This window comes from Anticarsia gemmatalis, chromosome W, assembly GCF_050436995.1.
Source record: "Anticarsia gemmatalis isolate Benzon Research Colony breed Stoneville strain chromosome W, ilAntGemm2 primary, whole genome shotgun sequence".
Classification (NCBI taxonomy): domain Eukaryota; kingdom Metazoa; phylum Arthropoda; class Insecta; order Lepidoptera; family Erebidae; genus Anticarsia; species Anticarsia gemmatalis.
The window spans coordinates 5816122-5831390 of record NC_134775.1 but is presented as its reverse complement, the minus strand read 5'-3'; the positions used below and the strand labels follow the sequence as shown (position 1 = coordinate 5831390).

The window sequence follows — 15269 nt, the reverse complement described above, 5'->3', positions numbered from 1 at the left end:
TCACTTGCAGTCCGTTATGACGTCACTGAAGAACAGAGCTCATGACCTCTGTGACCCTGAACATGTTGGGAAGGAGCTGAAACATGTTCAGGAGGTACTACGAATGACCGGATACCATGTAAGTCGACGAAGGAACAGGATCACGAAACGGAGTAAACATCCAGAGGTCAACAGACAGCCCGCCTACTTGCCCTACGTCAGAGGAGTGACTGATAAGATCGGGAATGTATTGAAACAATGCAGCATCAGCACAGAATTCACGCCGGGGGCAAAAGTCAGCAGCATGGTGGGCACACCGAAGGATGTACTACCGTTTCAAACACCAGGTGTCTACAAGATCAACTGCAGCTACAGTAGTTCCCACATAGGCCAGACTAAGCGGTCGATAGCTGAAAGGGTCAAGGAACATATCGCCGCTGTTAAAAACCGTCAAATCAGCAAGTCAGCCATTGCGGAACATCTTCTCGAAGCAGGAACTAATCACTGGATTGAGTTCCATCGCCCTCAAGTCCTCTCCACTGAACGACATTTCTACTCGAGGATTGTTCGTGAAGCGATCGAAATCAAGAAACATTCAAATTTCAATCGGGAAGACGGCTTCAAATTATCCGCGACGTGGAATCCACTGATTACTGTTACAAAACCTCGCTATGTTTCGCAATCGGTTAGCTCACAGAATAGGGACACGGATAGTGTAGTGCGTGATGGCGGTTGGCAAAATCAGTATATGAGGGTGGATGGATATTCGTCGTCGTTTTTTTTTTTTTGGGCGGTAGGTGTCAAAAAAAGTAGACACATAAAAAGTTACTCCACATATTTTAATTTAATTTTAATTTATTTATTAGTTTAATTTTCAATTTTTCAAATTAAATTATATAGTTATAGTACTTACAACATTAGTACTTAATATATGTAGTGTAATCTCAACATTAAACACCACCTGCCAGTTATACACCTGCACTCAACAAAATCTGCAAGTCACATCACAAAATGTCTCAACTTAGTGACATACAACTAACACAGACGAAGCTTGAGGAGAACTTTAACAAGAGGATGGCGGAGCTGGAGGCACAGTTGCAGACTGGTGCAGCCAAGGACACGGTAGCGAAGGTGGCGGAGGAGTTCCGGACCTTCCGGGAGCTTATGTTCAGTGTACTCAGCTTGCTTCGGCAGCAAAGAGGCGAATGCTTGCGGTTGGTTGACTCCATGGAGACCAGACACCGTAGGAAGGATTTGCTGTTCCTGGGGATCCCGGAGACCACCAAAGTGGACAGTCATTCTCTTGCCATTGACATCCTACACGGCAAGATGGGAATGACCAACATCGCGTCCACGTCAATCAGAGTCTGCCATCGGATTGGAGCTACCGGAGGTAAACACCATCTTCCCGTCTTGGTACGTTTTGCAGATGCCGAAGTCCGGTCTTCAGTATGGAGAGCCAAGGCAAAACTGCGTCGGACGTCAGTATCCGTGAAGGAGTTCCTGACTAGGCCCCGCCAAATCACCTTTGCCAAGGCGCGGCAGCATTTTGGTATGCGAGATTGCTGGACGCAGGATGGCACAATTGTCGTCAAAGTGGCCGAAGGAAGTCGACACAAAGTCACCACAATCGACGAGCTGAATGCCCTGATTTCTAGGCATCCAAAGGCGGCTGGTGCTATTCCATCCCAGGCTAAGACCGGTGGCAGCTCGAAATCGCGCAAGTGAGTGATGTACTGATTGCCATTGTGTTTGTGTCACCGTAAATCACCACAATCTTGAGACTATAATGTGTATTTGTTTACCCTCTTTATATTTTTGTTACTTGGCCGATTGACTGACAGACAGACTGACACATGACAGCTGTCAACTTGTGAGCGGACATTCTCTTTCGCAACGTTGACAGTGTTGCCATGTAAATTACGTTTTATTCTTGTTTGTTTTTTTTTTTTCTCTTTCTTTGTATCTTTTTTTTTCTCTATAATGTGTACGTTGGCTGGCAGGTGGTGCAGAGATTTGCACTGCTACAGTAATTTTATTTCCTCCTTCTTATATTATTTTTATTAAGTAGTTTTTTTATTTTTTATTCTAGTATATATATATATTTTTAGCAACCAGAGGTGCGGATATTAAAAAAAAAACAATTCACAATAACCTAAAAACTAATTTATTGGAAATAAACAATTTTAAATTATTAACCGTTACTTCTATAATTCAATTTTACAAATAATAAGGAAACAATCAACTTCAAACAGAAACCACGTGCAGAAATACCTGAGCCACCAACAACCTTACAGTGCGAGCGCTGACCGTTGAATGATTCAAACTGTCAACGGTCGCTCCTTTTATACCGATCGCTGGTGACGTCAGCCATCCCTCCTTACAAAATCAACTTTATTCTAACACGGCCTCTCCTGACTGTGTTCGTCCTCGGACACCTCTTCCATAGTAATGTCTTCCGCTTCAGGGTCGTTTGCTGAAGGCCCAGCCGAAGATGCAGCTTCTGCGAGCTCACTGTCATCGTCATCTAAAACCATAATTGTTTTTATTAGTTTAAATTCGATATCATAGTTCTGCCTATTCATTCATACATCTCGCATTTAAGGCCCTCTTTCATTGACACAAACCAACTGAAGAATTTACTTCGCATACATGATCGCACATAGGCGTCACTCGTTCACACAGCTCGCTCATACCAGACAACTACACATTAAGCAATGTACGTGAGTACATTAATTAATGTGCCTATCAGAGAATGAACCGCAGCGCATTCTGACCAGTGTGGATAACAGTACCGCAGCACGTATCCAAAACATCTATAAATAGGACAGCACCGCAGCGCATAGTCTAACATATCCATTATAGGACAGCACCGCAGCGCATAGTCCAACATATCCATAATAGGACAGCACCGCAGCGCATAGTCCAACATATCCATAATAGGATAGCACCGCAGCGCATAGTCCAACATATCCATAATAGGACAGCACCGCAGTGCATAGTCCAAGCGATCAGATCGGACACCGCAGCGCCGATTTGATCTACGGGGTGTCACCGCAGTGTACGACCCCCGTGACGAGTACCGCAGCACAAGTCACACCATTTGATGAATAATCACACACAACTTGTAAGGCATCCATCACAGTCATTATCGATCGAGAGCTCTCAGTCCAGTCATGTTACAATTTCTGCAACATAAAATAAACAATTACTCACACTCAAAAAAAGATGCACACGTATCCGGACACCATTCTCCTTTCCACGGCACCATATATTGGGCTGCCGCCTGTGTTGTCTTTCCACGAGCGCCAGTCAACAGCTTCAGTTCATATCTGTGACTTGGCAGGATCTTAGTGACTTTATACGGGCCTCTCATTCCCGAGTCCAGCTTGCCAGTGCTCTGTGAATACTTGATGACAAACACCAAATCGTTCAGTTTGAATGTTCGTGGAGAACTCCGGTGCCGGTTGGCATAAGAATCTTGTTCCAATTGATTCTTTTTTAGCATCTCAGCCGCTCGGCTCCTGCATAATTCACGCCAAGCTTGACGGTTAGGGTGAGCATCTTCTATGGCGACATCTCGAACCAAGGAACGTATCACAGGAGTGGTCGCGTCAGTACCGATTAACAAATTTAAAGCCGAATATTTTGTGGTTTTCTGTTTGGTAACATTTAATACTAATTGAAGTTTCCATAAATAATCAGACCAACAATTATTTTTATTACTTACTTCTATGCGAATCATATTTAAAACGGTACGTATGTAACGTTCCGCTTGCCCATTTGCATGATGCATTTCGGGCGTAATATGGTGTATGCTACAACCCATGTCAGAAATTACATTTACAAAGCTAGAAGCCTCGAACATGCGACCGCGATCGCATATTAATAATTTTGGTACTCCAAATAAAGAAATGACATTGTTAAAAACACGTTTTAATTCGTCGGCGTCTTGCCTTCGCATTGGATAAATAAGACAAAATTTTGAAAATGAATCAACACAAACTAAACTAAACCCATTAGATTCTGGCAAAGGGCCCAAGGAATCTACATGTATGGTGTTGAAAGGTAAATCTGGTTTTTCCCAGGAGGTTATAGGTTGAATTGGGGCTCTAGGTACTCGTTTCTTTGACATACACGCAAGACAATGAGACACATATTTGTTTACAAACGTCTTAAGTCCAGGGAACCAAAAGTGTTTCAATATTAAGTCTAGCGTTTTGTCAGGTCCGATATGCTCGTGCTCATCGTGGAACAGCCTTAGTAAGCTAAGTCTATGGCCCTTCGGAATATAACAAAGGAGACGAGGTTCCTCACCAATAGGTGTATATCGGTAATAAAGTAAATCGTTTTGACAAACATACCGGCGTGAATCTAAATTGCCCTCCCTTAACTTTTGAATTAAATCCTGAGTCTCTATATCAGCATTTTGAGCAATTTCGGCCCAATTACGCGGTCTGTCAATATGATTCACTTGCGCTGCTGGTGGGTTTCTGCTAAGGTAGTCAGCGTGGGGCATTAATGCACCTTTCCTATATTCAATAGAAAAATTAAAATCCTGAAGGTAAATCCACCAGCGCGCCACCCTAGGAAGTAAATCCTTTTTACGTTCAGTGGCTTTCAGAGCATTACAATCCGTAATAATTTTGAAATTGATCCCAATTAAATAATGTCTGAAGTTTTGTAATGCTCTGACAACCGCCAATGTCTCTAACTCATATGAGTGGTACCTACTCTCAGCCCCTTGGGTTGTTTTGCTAAAATAGGCAACCACTCGCTTTTTACCGTCATTATGAGTTTGCAATAACACCGCTCCATATCCAATACTACTGGCATCTGTGTGAAGTTCTGTAGGTAAAACAGGGTCGAAAATTGCAAGAATCGGCTCGCTAGTTAGTTTCTGTAACAAGTATTGGCGGGCCGATTCCTGTTCGGGTCCCCACTCAAATTTTACGTTCTTTTTCGTGAGGCGCGATATGCTGATAATTTTTGACGCGTAGCCTTCGATATAGCGGCGGAAGTATCCAGCCAGACCCAGAAATTGTCGAACCTGTTTTACGTTAGTAGGAACTGGTGTATTAATTAATGCTGAGACCTTATGTGGACTCGGTTTAACTTGACCGTGAGATATTACACGTCCAAGGTACTCAACTTGGCTAGTCAGGAACGAGCATTTCCGGAGGTTTACTGAGAATCCGGCCTCTGTGAGTGTTTTTAAGACCTCTCGAAGTAAGATTATCCCGTCATTAACATTGTCGCTCATTAGAAGCACATCGTCAATGTAGACCAAGACGTTACCCGCTTCAATAAATTTTCGAAGAGTGCCATTTATTATTCTTTGATAAACAGTAGGGGAATTGCATAATCCAAATGGCATTTTCAGATACTCATAATGACCCTCAGGAGTAACGAAACCAGTTTTATGGATGGATGCTTCGTGAATTGGTATCTGGTGAAACCCAGAAGCCATGTCCAAACACGTGAACAATTTAGAAGACCCTAAGCGATCAATGTGATCATCTATGAGGGGCAGTGGATACCTATCCTTTATAGTTATTCGATTCAGGGCTCGAAAGTCAACGCATAGTCTATCAGAGCCATCCTTTTTTTTAACCAGCAGTACTGGACTGGCATATTCTGAATCAGACTCCCTAACTATACCTTTCTGTAGTAAATCTTCGATAATTCCTCTAACTTTCAACTTTTCTTGGTAGGACAAGCGGTACGGGTGGTAAACTATCGGGGTATCGCTAGTCAGGTTGATATGCATTAGTCCTGTTTTCACTGTACTGGTAGCAGTACCAGATATTAAAAAATCAGAAAATTCATTAATCACGGTCTTAAGTGCAATGAGGTCGTCACCCTGAAGGGGCGTATTTAAATCGCTATGCATATCAGCCTGAGTAGTGCTTACGTTGAAAATATTATCGGAGGAGTGTGTTAAATATTGCTTACTCTTAGTTCGGAAATAAACAATGCCATCTCGATTTAGTACATCTGTCCCTATGATGACCGGGAAGTTCATACAAGAGGCAGGTATGACTACCAAATCTACTTCGAGGGAAATCTTTTCAAATTCTATGGTCACCGTGACGTATTCGTTAGAAATTATTTCATTCTCACTGATTCCTTTAATAACGCATCGTCTGGATTTAAGAGGACAAGTGAATAATTTGACAACATCGGAGGATATCAGTGAAATATTAATGGCACCGCTGTCGATTAGAATATCCATCGGTATGCCTTGAATGACAGCTGTGAGTACGTCATCGCGAGGGCCATCTGAAATTTTCTTACATAAGTTGACTTTTCTATTCTGATTATTATTATTATGAGTCTCTGATCGTTGTTTTGCGAAACATTGACTTTCTGTATGCCCTGCTTTTTTGCAAAACGTACAAGACGTCTTTGACTTATTTTCGACTGGCTTTGAAGGGTTATCAGAGGTGTTAGGCTTTTTTGAACATTCGTAGCTTTTATGTCCTGCCCGTCCACATACAAAACACTTTGCGGGAAATTTCTGTGTATTTTGCTTTTTCGCAGAACTAGAGGGTAAACGTGAATCAGTTTTTACGCGTGCGGGCTTGGCATAAATGGCTAAAAATGAGACTAAGTTTTCTGCGGTTAGTTCGGCGTTCGCAGCCGCGGCGCGTACTTGAGGGTCCGTTATGCCCCGTACTATTATTTGAATCATGAGGTCACTACTTAAACCTTTAACAATACGCAAACGCAACAACGAACGTCGAGCATATTCCGCGTAAGTTACATATTTATCAGAGGTAGTATTCATCACATCGAATAGAATATTGGCGTAATCTAATTTACGTGGACACAACGGTGTAAATTCTAATCTAAAATTAGTCCAAGACCGGTCGTTAGTGACCCACTCATTGAGCCATGTTCTTGCATCGCCTTTTAAACAGTTGGATACGCGAGACAGACACTCAGAATCGCCCCAACCGTTCGTGGTCTTAGCGCGCTCCACTTCCTCACACCATACTTCAATGTCATTAATGGCAGGATCAAAATTCGAGACAAAATATTTATGTGATTTGTTCGGAGTTACTGAGGTGATAAAATCTGCTAGAGTCTTTCCTACTGCCAGGGTATCAATGTTTTCTTGAGGTATGGCGTGATCAGCAGGGCGCGGAGGTGTTTGTGAAACACCCACGGAACTTTCCTCTATCGCATTTAGACGCGCGATAATAGTACTGAGGGCTTGTTTTACCGAACTATCACGACTACGCGACCGGTGATTACGCGAATCCTGGCGATGGGAACGTTCGCGCGAGTCATGGCAAGACTTTGCACGAGATTCGCGTGAGCGGTGTCGCGATTGGGATCGCGATAAGCGGCTACGAGATCTGTCATTCCTGATAATCTCGTGAGACTCGCGATGTTTCTGTCGCCGACGGGAATGTTTCGATGTATTCCTATTTTTGCGGCGATAAGAAAGGTCACTCGACCTACTACGAGACCTCGAAGACTGAGGCATTGTTCAAATAAAGAAAAATAAACAATAAATCGGTTGATTGTTTCCTTTATGAATTTTATGTGGACACAGGAGAATCCCACTTCTGATTTTAGCAACCAGAGGTGCGGATATTTAAAAAAAAACAATTCACAATAACCTAAAAACTAATTTATTGGAAATAAACAATTTTAAATTATTAACCGTTACTTCTATAATTCAATTTTACAAATAATAAGGAAACAATCAACTTCAAACAGAAACCACGTGCAGAAATACCTGAGCCACCAACAACCTTACAGTGCGAGCGCTGACCGTTGAATGATTCAAACCGTTGGGTTGTCTTTGTTACAGCAGGTGTGCGTAACAGGAGCTACTACCAGCCCGTCGGGCTGTTTCAGCGGTATCTAGCGCCGCCTGCAGATACAGGCGGGTCGCTGGGGCGGGGCTTTTACCCCTTGGAGCTGTGCCGGAGTGTCGTGTCCGGCGGGCGAAGCGGTGGGCGAGGTCAGGCCCGTGCGGGTTTATCCCCGCGGGCGGACCTCAAGCCGTCCGCTTCCGTGTCACGTCCGGGTGTTGGTGGCAGGGGTCCCTCCTGTCCTGGGCGAGGTCGAGCTCACCGCGGAGGCGTCCGCGGCGAGCGCCCGTCAGCCCGGCTCAGGAGGGTGCCGGTGGCGTCGGTCCAGTGTTTGCGGCTATCAATTCCAATGCGGCCAGCACCCGCTGGAGCATGCCGATGACGGCGGCCATATCTGGATCCAGCGCGCCAGTCCCGGGCACCGTGGCGGCCCTCCGCTGCGGCTGGGGTTGGTGGCTGTCTTCGGGCTCAGGTCTCCTCTTCATCTGTTTCTGTTGTTGTTGATGATCCTGTTGCTGTTGTTGTTGCTGCTGTTGTTTCTGCTGGGCGGGCGGGCGCTGCGACGCCGGTGCCGGCTGTGCGGAGCTCGGCGCTTGCTGCGGTGCGGCGTGCGGCTTCTTTGCGCCGCGCTTTCTGCGGCGGCGGCGGGATGGTCCGGAGGGTGCTGTGGCTGCGTTCGCCGCGGCCATGAGGGAGCCAGGGGCGTTGTCTTCCCTCAGGTCGGCGGCAGGTATCTTCCTCGCGGAGGGTGCGGAGGTGCGCGCGACTGTGCCCGCCTTCTTGTTGCGGGCCTCGCGCTTGAAGGCGGGACAGGCGATGTTATTCGCCGTGTGGGCACCCCCGCAGTTGGCGCAGGTCGGCGGCTCCTCCCGCGGGCGCGCGCAGTCTCGCGCGGCGTGCTCCTCTCCACAACGCACACAGGCGAGGCGCCTGTGGCAGTTGTGAGAGGAGTGGCGAAAGCCTTGGCAGCGGTGGCACTGGGCAGGACCCCTCTTGCCCCGCCAGGCCTCGATCTTCACGCCGGGCATATAGAGGAGCTCCGTGACCTCATATATGCCCGGCACTGCGTCTCTTGTGCGCGCCAGCTGCGCGAAGTACAAGCAGCCGGGTCGTCCCTGGCGGGCCTGGATTGGCCGCACGTGCTCTGGAGTGAAGCCACGCGCCGTCAGCTCCTCAGCGATGAGCTCCGGCGGCGTGCCCACCGGCAGCCCCCTGATGGCCACCTTCAGGCTTCGCTCCTCCGGGAGGGAGTAGGAGAACCATGACAGGTTCTCCTTGGTTGCCAAAGTCGTTAGGTACCGCTGTATGATGCGGTACTCCTCGGCCGACTTTGGCAGAAATCTGACCCCCTTCCCGAAGGGTCTCCCATTGGGCGCGTGGCCCAGGAGTTCCTTAAGGGCCCTAAAGTGGGTAGGCCAATCAGGGAGCGCCTCTACCACCAGAGGCGGGTAGCGAGGGGTGGTCGGCTTCTCAGAGGAGGCGGCGGCGGTGGCGGCGGTGGCGGCGGCGGCGTTGGACGTCCCGGCTGCGGACTTTAGCGCTGCGGTGACGGTGGGTGCGGCGGCAGAGGCCATGGCGGCATAAGAGGGGCCCGCCACATCCATTGGCGAGCTCCTGTCGGCATTCTGCGTCGCCGCCTGTGCAGATGGTACGGAGGGCGGCGTAATGAAATACGCCACGCGCTTCTCCGGTGCAGGCGGCGATGTGAAGTCGTCTGGGGGCGACGCGGGAGGCGGTGCGGGAGAGCGGGGGGCCGCTTGCGGCGGCGCCTCCCTGATGCGCGGGTCCCTCCTGGGGAGCGGAGAGACGGCATGGGCGGGCGACGGCGGAGGCCAGGCGGTGTCCGCGTGGTGGCCCTGCGCGGAGACACTTGCCGGTGTTGGTGTTGTCGGGGTGGAGCGCGGTGAGGGGGCGAAGTACGCCTCACCCGCTCCTGGTGCCGGAGCTCGCGGCGTCGGCGTCGGCGTCGGCGTCGGGCTGCGTGGTGGGCTGCGCGGCGAGCTTTGTGGCCTGGCTTTAACTGCCTGACCCGATGCCAGCACACGGTCCAGTATGGCGCGCGCGTTACCGCTGGACCGTGTGGGCGCGCGCTTCTCGACACCGGGCGACTGCGCAGGCTGCGGGCGCGTCGGCTTCCGGGCCGAGGGAGGTGCCGGCGGAGGTATTCGCGGCATTTCGGTGGCGGTCGGCGAGTGCTAATCACTCGCCGATCCCTCCGGCGCTAGGCGTCCACCGCACCGAACCCCCGGGGCTTGCCGCTGGTGGCAGACCGGGGGCCGAGGCGGCGGAGTGCCGCGCGTGGTCCGGAGGGGGGCGGGGAAGCGTAGGTGACGGAGCCGAACCGCGACCTCAAAACAAAGTGTGGTTTGTGGTTACAAAGAAAGAGGTCCGGGCGGTTTTCGCGGCGCGCTGTAGCGCGTAGCGCGTGCGTAGCGCTCTACGATGTAGACGGAGGCGGAGCTCGATCTACGCAGAGAGCTCCGTCTCGCGTCGCGGCCCGAACTGTCCGGTTCCTGATTCAAACTGTCAACGGTCGCTCCTTTTATACCGATCGCTGGTGACGTCAGCCATCCCTCCTTACAAAATCAACTTTATTCTAACAATATATATATATATATATATATATATATATATATATATATAAAATATATATATTTTACGCTTCTCCCATGCAAAGTGATGATGATAATTCATTTGTATCTGCTGGTAGCTCTTGCTCTTCCCCGAAGACAGCTTCTGCTCGGCAACAGGAACTCTGGGTGATTTTGTTCGGCAGACGTTTGATTTGTCGCTTGACAAACATCTGTTCAACGTCTGTCACATAAACGCTCAGAGTATTCTTAGCCACCACAGTGAACTACAAGAAGCTTTCAGTAATAGCAACGTTCATGCCGTCCTGATTTCGGAGTCTTGGCTCAAACCTCACCTCTCTTCTTCTTCTTACCCTCTTCCTGGATTCACCCTAATTCGCAACGATCGTATTGACAGGAGGGGGGGTGGTGTCGCAATCTACGTTAGATGCGACCTTCCGTACAGAATCGTAAATTCTTCTTGTCCCAACTACTCTGCTTCCGCTGAATATCTGTTTCTTGAGGTTCGAGTCAAAGGAGCCAAAGTCCTTCTTGGCGTTGTGTACTGCCCACCGTCCATTGACTACTTCTCCAGCATCGATTCGGTGCTGGAATCTTTAGGGTCTAATTATTCCCACACCATCATCATGGGCGACTTCAACACTGATCTCCTTTCCCACGGTTCGCCTCGTTCCCGCAAGCTGCTCGAAATCATTAAGTCCGCCGGTCTATATATATTACCTGTGCAAGCCACTCATCACAACACGCAAGGCGAAGACACCTGGCTGGATTTAATGCTCACCGCTACTCCCTCCTTCGTCTCAACCTTTGGCCAATACCCTGCTCCAGGTTTCTCCCACCACGACCTCATTTTCGCCTCCTAAAGCTTCCTAAATCCTCCCCTAAGGTTCTGTATAGGCGTTGTTTCGGGCGGATGGACGTTGACAATTTAAGTCTTGATGCAGCAAGAATAAACTGGGACCGACTAAAAGCTGCACCAACGATCGATGAGATGGTTGCGCTTTTTAACGACGCTGTTATCGGTTTATACGACACACATGCACCTGTGAAAAAGGTGAAGCTTAAACGTCTACCCGCTCCCTGGATGACCAGAGGAGTTCGTATGGCTATGAGGCGTAGGAATAGGGCATTTATTACATTTAAGAAAGACCGTTGTGACGAACACTGGGTCCGGTTTAAGGTTGCAAGGAATCGGTGCAATCAGATGATACGTAATGCCAAACGCCAGCACATTCTCAATAATCTCTCTTCTTCTTCCCCAGCTGATATCTGGAGGTTCCTTGGAACGCTGGGTATTGGCAAACGGCAGGGCAACAACTCACAGTGCACAGTTGGTTTGGATGACCTTAATCAACATTTCTCCACCTCTTTACCACTGGATCACCAAACCAAGTGCGAGACTGTTCGTATGCTAAACAAATTGCCACGACCCAATCTTCATCCTTTCACCTTTTCCCAAGTGACTTCGGAAGATATTCATAAGATAATCCTGTCAATTAAATCTGTAACGGCACGTATGCTAATTGTGTATCATTACAGCGTATGCTAAGTGTGTCACAGTACAATTGTATCTAATAATAACTTTTAGTTTTAGAGCTTTACTGTGTGGCCAAACGAATAGACGTGTATACCGTAACCAGTGTTTGATTGCTCTCACCCGATATAACCCTAGTGTCTACAAGTGGTGACCCCGACGTGATTTTTCGGACGTACTCGTGTCGTGATACAAACTTTTTTGAACATTATTAGTGACCACCCTGTAGCAAAATGACCACAGAACTTAAACCTGAAGAAATATCTGCGCCCGGTAGCGACCAGCCTGAAGCTACCTCAGGTCAATCGTCTGCCAAATTAGCAGCGATCACATTGACTTCGAAAATACCAGAATTTTGGATCGACACCCCACGCGTATGGTTTTACAGAGTCGAAGCTATGCTGGCACCTCAAAAGCTTGCTGACACCGCGAAGTTTGACATAGTCGTTTCCAAACTTTCGAAAGAGGCCATTCAGCAAGTTACAGATCTGTTGATGGATCCGCCAGCGCAGAACAAATTTTCGGCATTGAAGACGCGCCTTCTCGCTATTTACGAAGAATCGAAGAATCGTCAATTGCAAAAGCTGATCAGTGAAATGGATTTGGGCGAGCAGAAGCCATCGCAGCTATTGCGGCGCATGAGGGAGTTGGCGAAGGACAAGATACCCGACGAGACGCTGAGGATGCTGTGGCAAGGCCATTTGCCGTCTGCAGTGCGAGCAGTACTTGCCATGGTGGACACCAAGGAGCTGGACAAACTCGCTGCAATCGCCGATAACGTTTTCAGACTACAACGCTAGCTGCGCATGTGAGCGAGGTATGTCAACCACAACAGCCCAACCCTTCGAAGGACACCGAAATGTTGCTAGCCGAGATCGCCAAGCTGAATCTGAAGATAGAAGAGTTGGAGAAGTTAGGCACAAGACAGTCACGATGGCAGTCTCACAACCGTTCACGCTCGTCATCGAAGAATAGAAGCCGTGGACCGTCAGTTGGCCGCAGGACACCCGAAAGCCCCGATTGGCTCTGTTTCTACCACAATCGTTTTCGTGCACGTGCAAAGAAGTGCGTTGACCCGTGTGCCTGGAAGACGTTGCAGGGAAACTAGACGTGTGGACTATGCTTCCTGGTGGATACTGGTGCCAACGTTTCCGTTCTCCCAGTGCAGAGACAGTGTAAAAACATTGGTAACAGTGAATGTCAAGGCTACACGTTGTATGCAGCAAATGGAACGAAGATTAACACTTACGGTACTAAAACTTTAACATTAGACTTAGGGTTACGTCGAGCATTACGTTGGACTTTTGTAGTAGCCGACGTGCGCCAACCTATATTAGGCGCAGATTTTTTGACACATTTTAGGTTACTTGTAGATTTAAGTGCGCATAGGATTATTGATGAAATTACAAATTTTAAGGTTATAGCGTCAATTGTAAGTTGCAACGAAACGTCAATAAAAACAATTGATATTAGTAGTCCTTACCACAACATACTAGCTGAGTTCCCAGATATAACTAAGCCTATTTCTTATAAAGAACCGCCTAAACATGATGTGTACCACTATATAGAGACCAGCGGCCCACCGGTGCATGCTCGAGCCAGACCGCTGCCGCCGCATCGCTACATAAAGGTAAGGGAAGAATTTAAAATCATGCAAGAACTGGGGATTTGTAGACCGTCGAAAAGTGCGTGGGCAAGTCCTCTGCATATAGTAGTTAAAAAGAACGGTCAGTTACGGCCGTGCGGTGATTATAGGGCACTTAATGCGATAACTAAGGCAGACCGTTACCCTATACCAAGGCTATATGATTTTACTTATTTGTTGGCGGGCAAAACTATATTTTCGCGTATTGACGTCTGTAGAGCATATCATTTTATAGCTGTGAATCCTAGCGATGTGGAAAAAACCGCCATAACGACACCTTTCGGTTTGTTTGAGTTCCCGCGCATGACGTTCGGTTTGAGAAACGCCGCGCAAACTTTTCAGCGGTTCATGAATCACACAGTTCTTGCTGGTTTGGACTTTATTTACTGCTACGTAGACGATATTCTAATTTTTAGTGAACAAAAGGATCATGAGAAATGCTTACGAGAGGTATTTAGCCGTTTAAATAAGTTCGGCATTACTATTAATTTAGATAAATGCATTTTTGGCGAATCTAAAATCGAATTTTTAGGATTTGAAGTTTCCACACAGGGTATTCGACCACTCCAAGAAAAAGTTGACGCGATCGCGAATTTCCCCAAGCCCGAAACTTTAGACCAATTAAGGCGTTTTTTGGGCATGGTCAATTTTTATAGATTACACTTACCGCATGCCGTTGAATACCAAGATCATTTAAATCAATATTTACAGCATTCTAAAAGAAAAGATAAAACAAAAATAGAATGGACGGAAAAATCTAATGAAGCTTTTTCACGGTGCAAAAGTAGCTTGCAAAGCCAAGCGACGTTATCGTATCCGAAACACGATACTCCGCTAGCGCTCATGAGTGACGCATCGAACACCTGTGTGGGAGCCGTATTACAACAGTGTATAGATAACAAATGGGTTCCTCTTGGATATTTTTCGAAGAAAATGTCGCCATCGCAATCGGAATTAGGTACATTTCCATTAGCAGAGCGATTTTCTCATATAGGTGTCGATATCGTAGGACCGTTACCCACTTCGATACAGGATTATAAGTATTTAGTAACAATAATTGATCGCCAGACCGGATGGCCCGAGGCTGTCCCGACCAAGGATATAACAGCGGATACGGTTGTTAAAGTAATAGTTGACGGTTGGATAGCACGTTTTGGCTGCCCCGATAGGCTGACGAGCGATCAGGGCAGACAATTCGAAAGTTCTATTTTTAACGAGCTTATGAAGTACTTAGGTATAAACAAAAAGCGTACAACAGCGTATCATCCTCAATCGAACGGCATGGTGGAAAGGTGGCATCGCAGTCTTAAAGCCGCCCTAAGAGCAAGGTTCGATTCCAGTTCTTGGGTAGAGGAACTTCCCACAGTATTGTTGGGGCTACGTGCAGCGGCGCGAGCCGACACAGGCGTCAGTGCCGCAGAATTAACATACGGCACTACATTACGTTTACCTGGAGATTTCTATGGCGATTCCAGTTATAAAATTGTAGATCATGGTCAATATGTTCAAAGGTTACGCGCTATTATAAACGAACTGAAACCTAAACCGATAGCTCATAAGGACGCGCGCACACTGTTCGTACACGCGGATTTAAATAAGTGCACACATGTATTCGTTCGCAAAGATAGTGTCAGGAAACCTTTACAACCCCCATATGATGGTCCTTTCAAAGTTTTAATGAGGAAAGAAAA

General features: G+C 47.5%; 1 protein-coding gene and 1 pseudogene across 1 annotated transcript; one reads left to right on the top strand and one right to left on the bottom strand.

Annotated features, from left to right (window-relative positions):
• Nucleotides 1-5729: 5729 nt before the first annotated feature.
• Nucleotides 5730-7474, bottom strand: LOC142985740 (uncharacterized). The gene is made up of 3 exons (XM_076133989.1): nucleotides 7450-7474; nucleotides 6554-7161; nucleotides 5730-5768 (listed from the first exon to the last, which is right to left on the bottom strand). The coding sequence occupies exons 1-3, from the start codon at nucleotides 7472-7474 to the stop codon at nucleotides 5730-5732; spliced, it is 672 nt and encodes a 223-aa protein (XP_075990104.1).
• Nucleotides 7475-12166: 4692 nt separating this feature from the next.
• On the top strand, nucleotides 12167-13041 carry LOC142985739 (uncharacterized; annotated as a pseudogene).
• Nucleotides 13042-15269: the final 2228 nt, after the last annotated feature.